Here is a 19,006-nt window from a genome sequence, read left to right on the forward strand (position 1 = left end):
TTTTTAAGTTTTATTATTATTATTATTTATTTTATTTATTTTTTTTAGAGACAAGGTCTTGCTGAGTTGCCCAGGCCAGTCTCAAATGCCTAGGCTCAAGCTGTCCTCCCACCTCAGCCTCCTAAAGGATTGGGATTACAGGTGTGAGCCATTGCACCCAACCCCTCAAGTTTTAATAAATATACATGTAGAGCATATAATGTGCAGTTAGGCATCACTTAACGATGGGGATGCCTTCTAAGAAATGGGCTGCTAGGCAATTTCTTTCTTTTGTGAACATCGTAGGGTGTATTTAGACAAACCTAGATTATCAGCCTACTACACACCTAGGTTATATGGTATTGCCTGTTGCTCCTATGCTATAAACCTGTTTAGCATGTTACTGTACTGAATACTATAGGTCACTGTAGCACAATAGTTATAATTTGTGTATCTAAAAAGAAAAGGTACAGTGAAGTACGGTATTATACTCTTGTTGAACCACAGTGCATTGATCAAGATTCATTATGCAGCACATGCCTGTATTTGCTTAAACGTCTTAGAGACATCTTGGCTTGTAAATCAGAGACAGAGTTTTTTAATTTGCACACCTTCTCCTGTCACCTTCATAATTGTTTTCTTTGATATTAGAGAGTTATAAATATTCTTTCATTTTACTATATATAATTTCTGTCAGATATTGCTTAGTTTTCTCTGGAACATATTTACAGGTTGATAATCCCTAATCTGAAAATTCAAAGTCTGAAATACTCCAGAATCTGAAACTTTTTGAGTGCTGACATGATGCTCAAGGAAAACGTGTTTTGGATTTTCAGATTAGGGATGCTCAACTGGTAATCAGTATAATGCACATATTTCAAAATCTGGAATCCAGAATGCTTCGAAGTCCTCCCAGGCATTTCAGGTAAGAGATGTTCAACCTGAATAACTCTGCCGATGGGCTAAAAACTACTGTTGGAACATCACAATATGTCAGTTGAACATTTCTTTTTACTCTTAAACGTGGAGGAGTGACCATCTTTTGACTGGTGAATTTCAGATCTTATTTACTGATCATTGGTTTTAGTTCTCTAAAACAGATTTCATACCTCCAATTTGTTAGATGCCTTATTCTACACAAGAATTACATATAATGTTGAAACATGGTGTAGATACTACATTTTCTTTTTTAGATACACTATGAAGCCCTTTACCTGTGGTTTTACCTGTGGCTTTTTTTTTTTTCCCCCTTCATCTGTGAAAGATAAAAAGGGTGCCAAGTAGAAGGATATGATTCATTAGGGATCTCAGTGAAGTTAAACAGCTAATTGATGACTTCTTTCCATGGCTCCCATGCCTTACAACTTGACTATTACAGTTGGTTTTGAGTGATCAACAGATGATAGTGAAGTTCATTCTGTAGTGAAGACTGAAAGACTTTACCAGTAGTTTGGGTATTATTCTGCTGGTTCTTTTCTGCCAAATATTTACTGATTTGATGTATGTGTTACCAATGCATGACTATAAATGCCCTGAACAATGTAGGCAGATCATAGAACTTATATCCAAATGAAGAAAGTAGATAAATAAATGTGAAAGTATGAAAAATTCATTTCTGTTGGTGTTAAATCCATAAAGAATGTCAGAGTGGTATGATAGAGAAATGGGAGGGGACAATATTAGATATCATGCTCAAGGAAGAAGACTTCTCTGAGTTTACATCATCTTGAAATGGGTACGAAAGAGCCAACCAAATAAATAGAATTCTGTCATAATACATAACATGTGCTGTCCTGAGATAGAAGCACTCTCAACCTGCTAGAAGAACAGCAAATGGCCCATGTGGCTATGTCACAAGAGCAAAGGAGAAGGTGATTTGGAGTTTCAAGAAGAGGTTTTTTTGTTTTGAAGAAATTGTTTGGTTAGGGAAAACATGGAAGTTCTTATTTTTGGATTGTTTGGTGAATCAGTCTCTCTATCACCCATGCTGGAGTGCAGTGGCACATTCTTATGGCCACCACAGCCTTAACCTCCTGGGTTCAGGCAATCCTTCTGCCTCAGTCTTTCAAGTAGCTGGAACCACAGGTACACGCCACCACATCCGGCTAATTTTTAAAAATTTATTGTAGAGACAAGGTCTCACCAAATCGCCCAGGTCAATCTCGAACCCCTAGTCTCAGGCCATTCTCTTGCTTCCACCTCCCAAAGTGCTGGGATTATAAGCATGATCCTGTGCCCAGCCACAATGCTTTTATTTTTTTTCTTTTTCTAAAATGCTTTATCTAACATTTCAAAGTGAGTGTAATATCGATGAGTTCTGTACATTTCTCTGGTTAACCCAAGTGTAGTAATGATGTGTTTGTTCGGTGATTGCTGATAGATTTTGATCCCTAAGAAGAAATCATGGATCTACTAGAGAGGCTTAAATATTATACCTCGTATCTACTATTTTAAAGTTAAAAGTACAAGTTGTGTTTACTCCATCAACTGAGGATTTTCTTCTACAAGTACAATATAAAAATAAAATACGAAATTTTAAAAGATTGGTCCAGTTGTTTATATGTGTAAAAATAGTAAATATATGAAAAATCCTATTTCTGAATTTTAGAAATGTAGGCCAATTGTCTATTGCTTTTGAGAGAATCTTAATAAGATTTTTCTGACTGGTTTTCAGCTATTAAATCCACCAAATATACCACATGGTCAAAGGACTAATTTATTCTAAAAACTAATCAAAGTACAGAATAGTCATATCACCAACAAAGACCTGATAACATTGTTTGTTCTTTAAGTGAGAAAAAAGTTCTCCTCAGTCTTTCCTCAATCATTTCTTATTAAAAATTGTCCATTTTCACAAAAATTATACTATTTTGCTGTTATAAGGAAAGCTGACTTTATATGAAAATCATCTGTGTTCTAAGTCAGACTCATGTGTAGATCTGTTTTCCTTCTAATTCAGATGGGGTGGGTTAGTTACAGTAAATGATCATGTAAGGTGAGAAGCTCTGTACAAAATAAGCTGCATAAGCACGTATCTAGACTATTGACCGAACCATTTCAGAATGAAATATACTCAGATTTTTTTTCAAAAGCATACACATGCACATAAGTATCTAGAAAATAGATTTACATTTAAAGAACAAATTTGCATTATGAGGTTAACTTAGATTCTTAGCATATTTTTATTGTTAATTGTAACTGAGATAATCCAATATCGTTAAAGGAATTAGTACCTCACTTGTTTTCATCATAAAATACATTGCTCTTTCCTACCTTAGTGCAATAAATGAACTTCTGAAAAGTTTGTATAAACCCGTTTTTGTAGGGTAATTTACTTTGTAACAGGGAATTGGCTTTTTATAAAAGGATATTTTACTGTCGTGAATATCCCACCTCTGTTTATTTTCTATATTAAAGTTATTTCTTAAATAAGGCACAACCAGATGTTTGTAGTGCTAGAAGTATGAGGGAAAACATCACGCATGGGTGGCCTGGCATATCTTACCAGTCAGGGTCTAATCAGAAGACGAAAAGTACAGTTTCCATGAAGAGAAAGTTCCATGTAAAGAAATTAAACGTAAAGGAGAGTTAGATTAATGAGGGATTGGCGAGTAGGAAGTAAAGAGAACACTAATGACTATAAGAATCACAGATAAAAGGAGTAATGACTACCCCCGGTGCTGAAATAGAGGGCCAAAGGAATGAAAAGGAATCTCGGAAGAGAATCTTTATAGTTCACATAAACAGGCTCACTGTAAACAAAGCCTTCTTTAAGTTTTACTCGGTGAACTGTGTGAACAGGGAAGCAGATTAACACACACATCATCAGATCGCAAGGAGTACCTGGTTGTTTTAGGTGAAAATCTTCAGGTGTAAAATCACAGCTGTTTGAGGCCATTTAGTGTAGGAGTAGGAAGAAGGGTGAGTCCCTTTAGCACATTCCTGCAGTGCAAAAGTACTCAAGGCCAGCATCTTGCGCCAGAGACACTCTCAGATGGTTTTGTAGTGCAAATTCTCTGATGAGACACCTTCCCAGCTCCCTAGACTGCTAATATCCTGCCCTTTGCAAGGCGGCTGGGACTCATCCTGGGGATGGGTGGGGAGCCTGTTACTCCTTCTTTGTCTAACAACTGTCTTCTGCAGAGCTTTTAACCAGCCCAGAGCCTCTAGATAAATGGGTCATTACCATTAGATTGATACAAGTTAAAAATTCAAAAAAACACAACCTGCCTTCTTTGTTGGGGAAAGCAGAAATGCCTTTAAGTAGGCCTTGTGGTACCTTAAAAATGCCCAGTTTTCTTATAGGCTACTAGGAGCCAGAATATGTAGATAAAAATATAACTTAGAACATAGGTGATTTTCGCATAAAATCAGCTCTCCTAATAATAGCAAAAAAAAACTTTTTTAAGTTTAAGTATTACTTGAGAGCCATCAGGATAGAATTATGTAAGTAAGGAAGGTTTGGGCAAATGTATTTTCATTATTATAGCCTCAACAGTTTTTTCCAATTGTAGACTAATGTCGTGTGTAAATTCAGTTTTTGCCTTGACTTAGTGTTCTACTTTTGCTCATAATAAAACATTTTAATGTTTGAAAAAGTTGAATTTTTAAAAATACTGTTAACTCTAGGTCTGCATTGCCTAATAACATAGCTACTAGCCACATGTGGCTGTTGGTCATTTGAAATGTGGCCAGTCTAAATTGAAATGTATTTTTTTTTTTTGAGTTGGCATCTCACTCTGTCACCCAGACTGGAGTGCAGTGTGCAGTGGCCGCTCCCAGCCACCGCAGCCTCGACCTGCTGGGCTCCGGTGATCCTTCCGCCTCAGCCATTATGAAATACATATTGGATCTTGAAGACTGAGTCCACAAAGTAACATGTAAAACCTCTCATTAATAATTTATGTCATGAAATAATATGTTAGATTTACTGAGTTAACTAAAATGTGTAAGTTGATTTCATCTCATTATATTTAACATGAATTCCAAAAAATTTTAAATTGCATAAGCAGTTCACTTTATAATTCTGTTAAATAGCACTGTTCTAGATCATCATGGTTTATTGAATAATGCTTCCATCTTTTGGTAGGTAATGGAAATGCTTTAAAAAAATTAATTTTCCAAAAACTAACTGTGGGAAAATTTAATAGAATGATGTGAGCTCCATCTATATGAAATACTGTTTTCTAAAGATGATAATAATTATAATTATATCACAGCACATAATCATATTACAGTACAAAAAGGTAGTAGGTGATGGAGTATAGAAATTAGTCAAAGATAAAAAAAATCAAGGAGGTTTTTGTGATATGCAGAGCAAGAGCCCACATTGTACAACACATGACAATCTTGGTTAATTAAGGGAGAACATTGAGTTGATGATATTATATTTGATTGTAAGTTAAATAGCAAGATAGTTTTGTCAGTCACATTTTAAATCTCAGAAGTTTATTCATTTACAAGAAAGAGGAAAATTAATTGGAATTGTTTGCAATCTTTTTTAAAGCAAGTAGTTTAAATTCTACATGTTATAGGGCAACTGAAATATATAGAACTGTTAAAATTATGTAGTTCTTTCATCTAATTAAAAATAATTTTATATTCTTAACATATTATTTGTATTTTTAATGCAAATAATGCAGGGATAATGTACTATTTTGCACTGCCCTTTATAATCTGAGGGGCATAGCACAATTTGGGATGGAGCTTGATTGCACTTTTTCTTAGCTATTACATAGGTAATAGCTAAAATTTTTGACCTTTTATAATTTAAAAGTAGCTCATCCTGTTTTGAGCTATGAGATGGTTTCTCTCTCTCGCTAAACGACTGTTTGGCTTACATGCAGCTCATTAAGTATATATAATTTAGAAGTAGAACACACCCACACAGAATGGTTAAACAAATATAAAAATAAAAACTAAGAAAAATGCTTATGTTTTACCCCTTTAGGATGAAAGCATGGGAAGAAACTTTTTCCTGATACAAGACTCCTACTAATATGCATCAATAAAAGCAAAATTTTTATTTAAAGTTAGACTTTATTTTAATGTTAAATCTTTTTTCTATCTTTATAAATAATATATAAATATATTCGTGTTAAAATTGAAATAGTATAAATAAACCTAATATTCTTCTCAGCTGTTTTGACTGCTTCTCCCTCCAAGGTGAACCACTGATACTTGATTGGTTATATCTGCTTAGATCTTTTTTACATGTGGGCATGTGCAGACACATCTGTTTGTGAAGATACATAGAGAGAACTTTAAAAATACCTTTGTGGTATCACGCCATATGTATTCTGTAATTTGTTCATCTTCATATTTTGTTTTGGAGTTATTTTCATGTCTGTACATACAGTTCTATTGCATTGTAATTTCGTAGTTTTTGTTTTCAATTATAAAAACAATGTATGCTTATTAAAACAAGTAAAATAGATCAAATCCACCAACTCCCCTTTCCCCCAGTTCCCACTCCTCTTGAATTAAGCCCTTCCCGGTATTTGTGCAGACACTGGCATTGTAGATAGAATTTGGATTTTTTTTTTTTTTTTTTACATGCAACATTAACATTTTGAACAGTTTCAGCTATTACTGAAACAGGTCATTTCTAAACTTAAAATTGGGACAAATGGCTGTACTGCAGAGTAGTGCCATTTTTGAGCACTGTGAATACAAGACTGAAGAATTAACAGCCACCCCTCAGATGGAGGACCAGGTGCAGGGTTAGCTGTTTCTGAATGTTGTAATCAGAAAGAGTGTGGCCATCTTCCAGCTGCTTGCCTGCAAAGATGAACCTCTGCTGGTCAGAAGGGATACCTTCTTTGTTCTGGATCTTGGCCTTCACATTCTCACTGGTATCACTGGGCTTAACTTAACCTCTAGGGTGTTGATCTTGCCTGTCAGGGTTTTCAGGAAGATCTGCATTTTGACCTGTTGGAAAATACAAAGATACTGCGAATTGGCAAACACATCCAGTCACCAGAAAGCCACAAGGCAGCCTCACAAAGCCAGTCGCCACTGAATGGAATTTTTTTAATAATTAAAAAAGATCAGGCCCTACAATTATTACTCAGATTATATCAGTCGAACAATACAAGGTAGACATCCTTCCAGTTTATTTTTTTGATAACTGTGCAAATAACAGTGCAGTAAACATCTTTGTACCTGATTTCACATACTTTGCTAGCATTTTTTATTAGGAAAGTGGTCAATGAGTGTGTTAATAAAAATGTTAGTGGGTGTGCCACATTGCTTTCCAAAAGTAATGTGTGAAGCTACACTTAGGTCTCAGAATCTCATGTTTACCATTCTGATGGTTGCAAAATTGTAACTTCTTATTTTAAATTGACATTTTCCTAACTACTGGTAGAGCAGAACATCTTTTTATAAGATTATTGACCACTGGATTTATTTTCAGTAGAGTGCCTGATTCATTTCTCTTGCTTATTTTTCTGTTGGGTTGCTTTTCTTTTTTTTTTTTTTTAAATCAGTTTATCACTTTTGGCAAATCTACTGCAAATATAGGTCTTTATAACATTTTCTTATGCAAGTAAAAATTTGTAATATAGGCAAATATTTTTATCTTTATGGCTTCTGAATTTTTATTTTGCTTGCAAAGGTCTCCCTCAGTCTAAATAGGTTTTAGAATTTTCAAATGTTTTTCCCTTTTTATTTCCATGTGGTTGATGATATTGAAAAAAATGTTGATTTTTTAAAATGTAATTAAGATTTTCTTAATTCATGTAATTTTTTAGTAGTCTTTAATATTCATTAAATTTTTTTTTCCCAACATTTTGAACCCTTTATCTCATGATTATATTACCTGAGTCTTATTGGGGCGAATAACAGCATTAGCAGATGTCACTGCCATGTTAATTAAGATGTGGTGTAAGTACGTTTAGCATTTCACTATTGAGTAGAATGTTTGCCCTTAGTTTTAGAAAATAGTCTCCAAGCCGGGGTCGGTGGCTCAGCCTGTAATCCCGCGCCTTTGGGAGGCTGAGGTGAGTGGATTGCCTGAGCCTATGGGTTCGAGACCCGCCTGGGCAGGCGAGACCTCATCTCTACAATAAATCAAAAAAGTAGCCGGGCGTGGTAGCGTGCGCCTGTAATTCCGGCTACTCAGAAGGCTGAGGCGGAAGGATCGCCGGAGCCCAGCAGGTCGAGGCTGCGGTGGCCGGGAGCGGCCACTGCACTCCAACCTGGGCAACAGAGTGAGACTCCAACTCAAAAAAAAAGAAAATAGTCTCTTTCATAATTAATTATATTGCCTGTTTATTTGTTTTATTTATGATTTTTATTAGGAATGACTGCTGAGTTGTCTTATGCCTATTTGATACTAGCATCAATTTTTATAGTATTTGTATTTAATAATGAATTAATTATGTTGATAAATTCTTAGTCATGAACTAGCTAACGCAAGACTCTTGAAATAATCCTTATGATAGTCTTCTAATACACGGTTATCTTCCCTTAGGTAGTATTTTATTTATAATTTTTTCCTTTATTCCTAGTGGAAAATATCTATTTTTCTCTCTCTTTGTACTGTCCTCCTGAAGGTGTGGGTGTTAGGTTTCCACTAGCCTCAGATTGGATTGCTGATCCAGAATATTGATAATTGCTGAAGACAGGTGCATGGGGATATGATTCGTTTCTCTGTATTACTGTGTGTGTTTGGAAATGATAAAGTTTTTAAACTTGAATTAGAGCTTTTCATATTTTTCTGTAGTCTAGGATAATTGAAGAAACAAAGTTTGTTTTTTCAAGGTTGAGAGAATGCAACTGTAAAACTATGTATACGTGATACTTTGTAAAATTATACATCTTGATTTATCTTTTTATTCATGATATATTTATCAGCTTTATTTAGCATTGTCTTGGTTCAACTTTTCTGTTTTCTTGAGGAAATAATGAACATTTACCTTTATTGTTTTGCTTGCCTTTAAAATTGATAACAGAATGAATATTATTAGAAATTTTTTTAGCACATATGTTAGTATTTCTCTAGGATAAATGTAGAAGTGGAATTAGAGTATGACATTTATATTTTTTGATTTGATAACTTCTCATTTTGCCCTCAGATAGTTAGTTTTGCACTTATTTTACCATCATTAGATGAGTGTCTATTTTTTTTTTTGATGTTGTCATGTGGAATTTCTCATGGGTGATAAGATTATTTCTTTTTTTTTAAATTCTTCTTTTTTGAAGTTGGGATCTCACTCTGTTGCCCAGGCTGGAGTACAGTGATACAACCACAGGTCGCCACAGCCTTGACCTCCTGTGCTCAGCTGATCTTTTGCCTTAGCCTCCTGAGTAACTGTACTACAGGCATGTGTCACCACACCCTGCTAATTTTTTATTTTTTATTTTTGGAGAGATGAGGCTCACTCTGTTGTCCAGTCTGGTCTCAAACTGCTGGACTCAAGCATTCTTCCCACGTTGACTTCCCAAGTGCTGGGATTACAGCACCTGGCAATTTCTAATTATTTTAAGTTGCATTTCCCTAGTTACTAGTAAGATTGAATGTGTTTCCATATTTGTTGTCTGTCTGTGCATCCTTTTTGGTATTGTTTTTCCTAGTATTTGTTCATTTTTCTTTTGACTTGTCTAACTGTTTTATAATTCTTTATTTTTCTAAATATCAAATTCTTATATATGTTGTTTAGGTCAACATATAGTCTTAATACTGAACTCTTACTATTTATGTTTGGTCAAACATGATGAAATTGCTAACATTGAGCTGTTAAAACTAAAAAACTTCATTTCATTTGGTTCAACCCAATATTATATATTTTTCCCAAATATTATTTATGTGTTTTAACCTTATTTTTATGTGATCACTTTTGTTGGTATACTATGGCTTCTGTGCACTGAGTCTTGTTTAAAAGACATTACTTTACCTGTTAATGATATAAAAATAAAAAAATAATTTTAGGACTTTATTGTATCCAAAATCCATGTATGTTTGTCGTTGACATGCATAGGGATCTAATTTTTTTGTGGACAGCTGTCCACAAATTTATTAAATAAATAAACACAATTTATTAAATAAATAATATGTTCTTTTCTAACAATTTTGGAATGCCACTTCTATGGTAGACTTTGCTACTGTGGATATGTTTCTTCATTTTCAATTTTATTACATTATCTGTTTTTCCTCCCTGTGGCAATGCTACTCTAGTTTTAATTGCTGGGATTTTATAATATATTGATAACTGTTAGTGCTAGTCACTTGTTGGTTTTTGAAGTTATCTCGCCTATTCTTATACTGTTGTCTTACAGATGATTTTCAGAGTTACTCTTATGCTCTTGATTTTTAATTTTAATAATGCAGTCTCCGGAGCAGAGAGGAAGAGAGAATTTCTAAACCTGGAGCTGTCTCAACTCCTGTAAAGCATGCAGATGATCACACACATAAAACAGTAGAAGAAGTTACAGTCGAAAGAAATGAGAAACAAGCACCTGCCCTTCCAGGTAAGCGTAACAGAATGCTGAATTCAAAAAACATTAGCAGTCAGACTAAAATCATTGCTGAGATTTACAGAAGGTTTTAAAGGTGTAATTTAGTCTCATCTATGTGAATTTTTCAGCATATGACTTCCAGCATTTTCCTTATGGATGGCAAGTTGGCATGGATTTGTAACCTTTCATGAATTTTTTTCTTTATTTTCTAGATAGAAAGCATTCATGGTTGACAGCTACTTGAATTATAAGTTTGTTCTCCAACACTACACATTCAAGAGAAACATTTGATTGGCTTCAAAAATTTAAAAACAAAAGTTATTTACTTAATGAGAATGTGTTCATAAGCATTGTTTACCTTTAAAGCTGTATATGAAGACCAGATATAAGAATGACAGAGAAATGTATAGATGATCTCCTCTTGTATCCTTCTGTTGTTCTTCCCTAGAGAATAGATTTTTCAAATTCTGACAGAGCTATGAAAAACACGGGTTACCTTGCAACATACATACTTGTTACTAAAACTTTAGAATTTCTTACTGTAAAATGTACTCTAATACATATGGTATATATGCTCCTGGTTTCTTATGTTATTATTCCATCTTTTTATAAAGTGAGTCCTGCACAGTTTATTTTTTTTTTCCTCTTAGAACCAAAGCCTGTGTATGCTCAAGTTGGGCAACCAGATGTGGATTTACCTGTCAGTCCATCTGATGGTGTCCTACCTAATTCAACTCATGAAGATGGGATTCTTCGGTAATGTGATTTTTGTCCATAATTAATTATTATTTAGAGTGAGAACTTATACTTTTAAAAGTAGTGCATACTACTTAATACTATGATTAGATTCTTTTTTAATTTAACAGTCTCCTACTTATGTAATAGTGTCGGACAGTGATTAGAGTAAAACCAATTTCTTAGATGTTCTCTCACCACTATCTACCTAGTTTTTAGGTTAGGAATTTTAAAAATAAAAAGTGTTCTATTTAGACATCAGAGTTTCCATAGTGTTTCTCAATTTGAGCACTATTGACGCTTTGGGTTAGATAACTGTTCATTGTGGGAGACTGTCCTATGCATTGTCACATGTTTAGCAGCTTCTCTGGCCACTAGATGCCATTAGCACCTCTATTCCATGTGTCCCCAGTTGGGACAACCAGAACTATCTTTAGACATTGCCAAATGTTCTCTGGGGACAAAAATCACCTGTGGTTAAGAACCTGTTCCAAGCCGGGCTCGGTGGCTCAGCCTGTAATCCCGCAACTTTGGGAGGCTGAGGTGAGTGGATGGCCTGAGCCCATGGTTCGAGACCCTCCTGGGCAACTTGACAAGACCTCATCTCTACAATAAGTCAAAAACGAGCCGGGCGTGGTAGCGCGCACCTGTAGTTCCAGCTACTTGGAAGGCTGAGGCGGAAGGATCCCCAGAGCCCAGCAGGTCGAGGCTGCGATGGCTGGGAGCGGCCACTACACTCCAGTCTGGGCGACAGAGTGAGACTCTAACTCAAAAAAAAAGAACCTGTTCTAGATTAATTTGCAACTCAAAACTAAGTTTTTGTGTCTTATGCCTTTTGTTCCTCTTTTTTTTTTTTTTGAGCCAGGAGTTAAATGTTTTTTGGCTGGTGTGCAGTGGCACAATCACAGCTCACCAAAGCCTCAACCTTCTGGGCTCAGGTCATCCTTCTGCCTCAGTAGCTCAGACACAGGCATGTACCGCCATGCCTGGCTAATGTTATGATGTTTTTGTAGAATGGGGTCTCACTGTGTTGCCTAGGCTGGTTTTAAACTCCTGGCATCTAGTGATCCTCCCCCCACTTTGACCTCCCAAAGTGGGGGATTACAGGTGTGAGCCACCTCACCTGGCCTACTGTTATGTTTTATCCTTAGAAGAATTATGGTTTTGTAAATAAGTTTCAAACCATCATGATTAGCAAATTAGTTTTTTTGTTGCCTCTGGTAAAAGGGACATGACGTGAGTAATTGAAAATTGACTAATTTCCTCAAGTGCATTAGATTTAGAACTTCCCACTCTTATTTATTTTCTCTGCTAAAGAAAATTGGGGCCGGGCATGGTGATTCACACCTGTAATCCCAGCAGTTTAAGAGGCCTAGGCAGGAGGACTACTTGAGTCCAAGATTTCAAGACCAGTCTGGGCAACATTGCGAGACCTCGCCTCTATAAAATAATTTAAAAATCAGGCTCTGTGGCTCAGTCTGTAATCCCGCACCTTTGGGAGGCTGAGGTGAGTGGATTGCCTGAGCCTGTGGGTTCGAGACCCGCCTGGGCAGTGAGACCTCATCTCTACAATAAATCAAAAAATCAGCCGGACGTAGTAGCGCATGCCTATAATTCCGGCTAATCGGAAGGTTGAGGCGGAAGGATCGCCGGAGCCCAGCAGGTCAAGGCTGCGGTGGCCGCTCAGTCTGGGCGACAGAGTGAGACTCCAGCTCAAAAAAAAATAAAAATAAAATAAAAATTAGCTGGATGTGGTGTCATGTGCCTGTAGTCAAGAGACTGAGGGAGAAGGATTGAAAACCCAGGAGTTTACAGCTGCAGTGAGCCATGATTGTGCCACTGCACTACAGCCTTGGTGACAGAATGAGACCCTGACTCAGAAAAAAAATTATTACCTCAAGACCCAACTAGGCAGATAAATACAGTTTCTGAAGTAGGTAGAGAGTATACAAGTTTTAAATAGCACATTTTAAATATTAAGTGATTGATAATTCAGACTTTCATAAATTGTGAAAGCATAGTCCCCCCCCCTTTTTTTTCCCTTTTCTTGGGGGAGTTAGTTGAAAGCTTTTATAAGTCTTGAAGGTTTAGGAAACTTGAATGATAAGATTCCAGAGATGTACTTCTTTGGGAACGCCCTAAAGAACAAATACCAAAGAAGGCTTGGGGGTGTGGACAGGATTAGTAGCTGAGCCAGGAAAGGTTTGGTTTTTCATTTAAGTCTAATGAATGCATTAAAGGCAGAAGTAGTTAGTGAGTCTATACTATTATATATATTTGATATAATACAGATGGGGCAAAGTGTGAAATGTTAGTCATCTAAGGCACATGACACTCTTGGTGAGATTTGACCTAAAACTGTCCTCTAACAGTAATTTTCAAAAGCTAAATTTTCTTTTTTCTTCATTTATTTTTATTTTTTGAGTTGGAGTCTCACTCTGTCGCCCAGACTGGAGTGCAGTGGCCACTCCCGGCCACCGCAGCCTCGACCTGCTGGCCTCTGGCGATCCTTCCGCCTCAGCCTTCCAAGTAGCTGTAATTACAGGCATGCACTACCACACCGGCTGATTTTTTGATTTATTGTAGAGATGAAGTCTCGCTGCCCAGGCGGGTCTTGAACCCGTGGGCTCAGGCAATCCACTCACCTCAGCCTCCCAAAGACGCGGGATTATAGGCTGAGCCACCGAGCCCAGCTAAAAGCTAGATTTTCAAAAGCGCTCATGTGGTTTTACTTTTTGAGGGACACTGCTAGGTTGGTCAAGGGCAGGAGAGGATTTTTCTAAGGACGAGAGTCTTAAGTCCTTTGAGGAAATGTTTAAAGAGCTTTCTGTATAGTTGGTTTAAGAGAAGAATCTGTGAGAATCCTTTTGACTCAGTTGGTAAGGTAGGATACCATCACAACCAAGGGACTCAGACCATTCATATAGTAAAGCTGATAGCTTAATGGAGAGATCAAAGATGCCACCAGCCCTGTCAGTGAGTGACCTCATCTAACCTACAGGCTCTTACTTTTGTATGTAGCTAATGCTAATTCCAGATCAGGAAACTGAATCAAAGGTGAATACATTATAAGTTCAAAAAGCTAAGGTGGTCTTTAACTAGTTAGTTTAAAAGGACTAGAAATCTCTCCTCCTTCAACTCACTCATTTATTTGATTTGTGCTGTTTAGTTATTTTCTATTTCAATAATTGGTTATTGTTACTTTCTGCTTAGTAAATTAAGAGGAAAATGACTTTTTCTACACCTCATGTCAGAATAGGTAAAATAGTGTGTTTTCTTGGCAAAGAATGTGGGAGTACTTAGGAAAACCTGTAAGAGAAACACAAAGAGTGATTTGTTCTGATCTGTTTCTGCCTAGCCATTCTTCTAACGCACTCTTCAGTATTTGTTTTAGGAGTATCACAAGTGTCAGCACTACACTGGTACCAGAAGGGGGTGGTATACATGCATTAATTTTTTTATTCTCTCTCTAACAGGAAAGGGGCAGAGATTGGATATGGGCTAATATAAAAAGACTGAATGATTATAAGATTTGTGTGTTAAAATTCAAGGGGCAACAGAGTAAATGAACAACTCTGATCCAACTGCAAAATTTTTAAAATCGCTGTCTTGTGGGTGTAGCAATTACAATGCCATAGAGAACCCCTGATTTACACTCCATGATGTCAGGAAAATTTGTCAATTTATTCTTCAGTGTCTACTTTTATTTTTAAAATGGGACTTTTCAGTTATTCAGTAGAGAAGATTATGGTGTGAATTGAGTTGAAAAAAATGGAACTTGGTTGGCCATTGAAATGCATTATATGTACCCAAGACTGAGAGTTGAAAAAAAATTATTTTAGAAAGTAATTTTATAAATTAGTTATATAAAACAGAACTTGTATATTAACCCTTTGTACTTGGAGACATCTCGCGGATCACCTACCAGCAACTTTACTGCACAGTTTTTGTTTTTGTTTTTTTGAGTTGGAGTCTCACTGTGTCGCCCAGACTGGAGTGCAGTGGCCACTCCTGGCCACCGCAGCCTCGACCTGCTGGGCTCCAGCTATCCTTCCACCTCAGCCTCCCAAGTAGCCGAAACTACAGGCGTGTGCTACCACGCCCAGCTAATCCTCTTGCCTCAGCCTCCCAAAGTGCTGGGATTACAGGCTGAACCACTGAGCCCGGCCTTGACTGCACTTTTTTGTGAAATAGTGAAAAACAAATCACTTCATATTAAATAGTACAGTGTTGGAACAAATTATTTTATTGTAATGATATTTGGCTTATAATGGAATTTTGGACATTGAAGAACTTATTTATGACCAAAAAATAAAAATTTTATATCTTACATTTTTCTAATGTGGTAATGTATGAAATAGTAACCAACAAGCCTTCCAGGTTCATTGATATATGTTGTACAGTAGTAATTTGTTTGATGTCTTCCACTTGGTGTTTTTCTATTGAGTGGACAATGCAGTCTCGTTTTCATCCTCCCACATTAATAATATGTAACTTATTATCCAGTCTGTTGTTTGAAGATGATGTGGAAGGACACACTCATGATTCCTGAAAACTACTTCTCAACTGACCAATGAGAAACTTGACAAATTTCACATGAAACATAGGTTTTCATTGTTTTTGAATGGAATACTTAAAGAAAACATACATTTTTGAAACTTTGCAGTTGTATGAGTTTGTTCTGTATAATCACCAGCAATCTCTTTATGTCCTCTAAGAGGGGACATCTGAGTGGTTTGGTAGATTTGCAATGTCTCCTCAGAGGGGACATGTGAGTGCAAGGGGTTAAATTTGGATTTCCTAAAACTTACTTTGTTAATCATAAGGTGTTATTGAATCTGATTTTGAATTCTATCACTAAATTTTATTCAGTAAATTAGTAATGTGTGAGAAATTTTAGAAATGATGGTTCCTTTATTTCATTTTGAATATGGTTTTTATAGTAGCAGTTTGCTGTTACTTCTCAAGCTTCTCTTAAGTTTTTCAAATGAAATATCTACTTTAACAGGCCCAGCATGAAATTGGTAAAATTCAAAAAAGGAGATAGTGTGGGTTTACGGCTGGCTGGTGGAAATGATGTTGGAATATTTGTGGCTGGCGTTCTGGAAGATAGCCCTGCAGCCAAAGAAGGCTTAGAGGAAGGGGATCAAATTCTCAGGGTATGTCAGTATTTAAACCTACATGGATTTCAAAGTACTCAGATCTATAGAAATAGGCATCAAACACAATTGACCTACCGCTGTAATTAAATTGTAATCTGTGTACTGTTTCTTGCGCTAACTAGACTTTGAAAGTAAAAAATTCATTAGTTCTGGCTTAGGCTGGACTTTGCATTTCCCATTTCTACATTTGCTCTAGTTCACTGCTGTGTTATACTTACTATATAGTATGATGTTTCACATTAGTCACTAGTGTTCACAGAACCTACAAGAAAGTAAGTCTTATATTCCTATTGATATCCTGGTGAATGTAAAGTTAAACATTCAGATTGACAAGACTGCCATGGGTCACAACTTGCTGGCAAGGAGCATCATGTATTCCTCTAATGGGGGTCATCTTTGAAGGCAGTCTACATAGCCTCTAGGACCTTCTTCACCCCAAATCATGGCTCAGGCACAGAGGGATGGAATTTACATCAGGGGCAAATAGGTAAGCTGCCCTGGCTTTGAAACTTCATACCCCACAAGAGGCAGGATTAGTTAGAGAAAATCTGGAAAACTCAGGTTAGACACCATCTATCAGTGGAGTCATTCGGGTCTTTTGATTTTTCTTTCTTCTTCCCTCCCTCTGTCTCTCTCTGTGTCTCTGTCTCTGTCTCCCCTCTGTCTCTCTCTGTGTCTCTGTCTCTGTCTCTCTCTCTCTCTCTCTCTCTCTCTCTCTCTCTCTCTCTTTTTCTCTTTCTCTCTCTCACTTTTCTATAAAGCAAAGCTGCCTAGTAATAGTACTATTTTCATCTGTCTCTTCTCTTTTTAAAATATCCAAATCTCCATTGATTTCTGGTAGATAAACTATGTCCCATTTTAATCAGAAGACTGCACCTCTCAGATGTGAATTGCTGCACTAACTCTCTCTCCACCTCAAAGTATCTTTGCCATGCTGGCTCACTTCTGGTCTCTTTTGCATTCACATTACCTGTGTCCTGGATTTAGTGTTGTGTCTACTCTGGCATCTTGCAGCTTTGTTCACCTTTTTTTATTTCCCTCTTTCTTAGTTCATCTGTCTTCCACTGTCTTGTTTCTCTACTTTGGCTGTTGAACTTGTTGAAACTGTGGCTGATTCTCTTCCTTGTTTTCCTTTCAGTCATTGTGATCGTACAGTTTTACAGTCTGGCTTCCGCTTTAACCACTGATGAATCTGAGTTTTCAACAAACCATCATTGAACTAGCATCATTCTCATCCCTCAGCTTTCTTTATCTTTAGCAGTGTTTTGACTGTCTTTAATCTCTCTTCAAGTGTGTCCTTTCTTGAATATCATAATACTGCCATCCTGGTATTCCTCTAATCTTTTTTATTCTTTTCCTGCCTTCTTTACTGATTCTTTTAAAACTTAGGGGATGCCGGTAACTCTCTGCTTCCCTCTTGTTATACAGTCTCCATCATAGGTTTGGTCGCTTACATGAGCAGCCCACAGTCAGTCTTTTCACACACTAAGCAATTTCCTGCATCCCCTCAGATTGCCATCCACGGTCATTTTCATCTGATTCTCCTTTCCCTTCAAACTAAACAAGTCAGGAAGTCTAGGCATCTTCTCCAACTTACTGATTTCCATCTGACATTGTATTGTGATTCTTTTTGATGATATTTACATTGTTCTCAATTCAGTTATGTCAGAAACATTTGAACACATGTATAATGATGTTTACTATGCCAGGAAAATTAAACCTATTTTCTTACTCACCTTATATGCTATTTTGAAGTAATCCAGGCATGCATTTAAAACTATTTTTTAATAGTTTATTTTTATTTGTATCATAAAAGTAAGTAGTACATGTTGGTGTTTTGTTTTTAATTGGGAAAATTTCCAGAAGGTGGAAAGAGAACCCACTGGTAATCCTCCTCACAATAACTGGTTGCATTTTGATAAAAGTTTCATTTTGGTACTTCCAAGCTTCTGATAGAAGTAAATATTAACTTGACAGATACTGAGTCTGCATTATACAAATGCTGTTATAGAGATCCCAAAGTGCATACTTTTTTTAAAAATGCCATTTACTGTTTGTTTCTTTTTCAGTGACTAGTGGCAAAATAGGACTGTATTAGACATTCATAGACTATATAATTTAAAATGTCTAAACCCAAAGATTTTACATTAATAATGAGTGCCTGCTTGTTTTAAGTTAGACTATATTCTTTTCTCCAAAGTAAAATAAATTTTTCCCTGTTAAAGATATGATATTTTCAGATTAAGTAGACTCTGAGAATATTGGTGTCCTGTATATAAAAATATTTTTATATTCTTAAACAGCCAAGAATGATTTACAAAATTTTATTTTTATAGGTAAACAACGTAGATTTCACAAACATCATAAGAGAAGAAGCCGTCCTTTTCCTACTTGACCTCCCTAAAGGAGAAGAAGTGACCATATTGGCTCAGAAGAAGAAAGATGGTGAGATACTGTCAGAAAATAGAGGAAATAAACCTGTAGGAGTTTGAGGACTTACATAGGGATTTATTCAGTTTTTAAAAGATAAATCACTCAAAGTTGAGTGATGAATGAATTTGTTAATTTCAGAGTGAGTTAATTTTATTTATTTTAAGTCATTCCTCCAAATGCCATCCAACCCTTACAAGTCATAGAAACATTCTACTTATTTATTAGCTGTCAGAACC

The 19,006-nt window shown here is 36.2% G+C and overlaps 1 protein-coding gene across 5 annotated transcripts in view; it reads left to right on the forward strand.

Moving 5' to 3' along the window:
• Positions 1–19,006, forward strand: part of TJP1 (tight junction protein 1) — a 257,949-nt gene that overhangs the window by 204,086 nt on the left and 34,857 nt on the right. For all 5 annotated transcript variants that reach the window (XM_021711558.1, XM_021711561.1, XM_021711562.1 and 2 more), the window contains 4 exons: positions 10,313–10,452; positions 11,091–11,196; positions 16,184–16,334; positions 18,674–18,782. In XM_021711558.1, the coding sequence (XP_021567233.1) occupies positions 10,313–10,452; positions 11,091–11,196; positions 16,184–16,334; positions 18,674–18,782 (506 nt within the window). The remainder of the gene's footprint in view (positions 1–10,312; positions 10,453–11,090; positions 11,197–16,183; positions 16,335–18,673; positions 18,783–19,006) is intronic.

This window comes from Carlito syrichta, unplaced genomic scaffold (genome assembly GCF_000164805.1).
Source record: "Carlito syrichta isolate Samal-C Ts95f unplaced genomic scaffold, Tarsius_syrichta-2.0.1 Scaffold302366, whole genome shotgun sequence".
Lineage (NCBI taxonomy): Eukaryota > Metazoa > Chordata > Mammalia > Primates > Tarsiidae > Carlito > Carlito syrichta.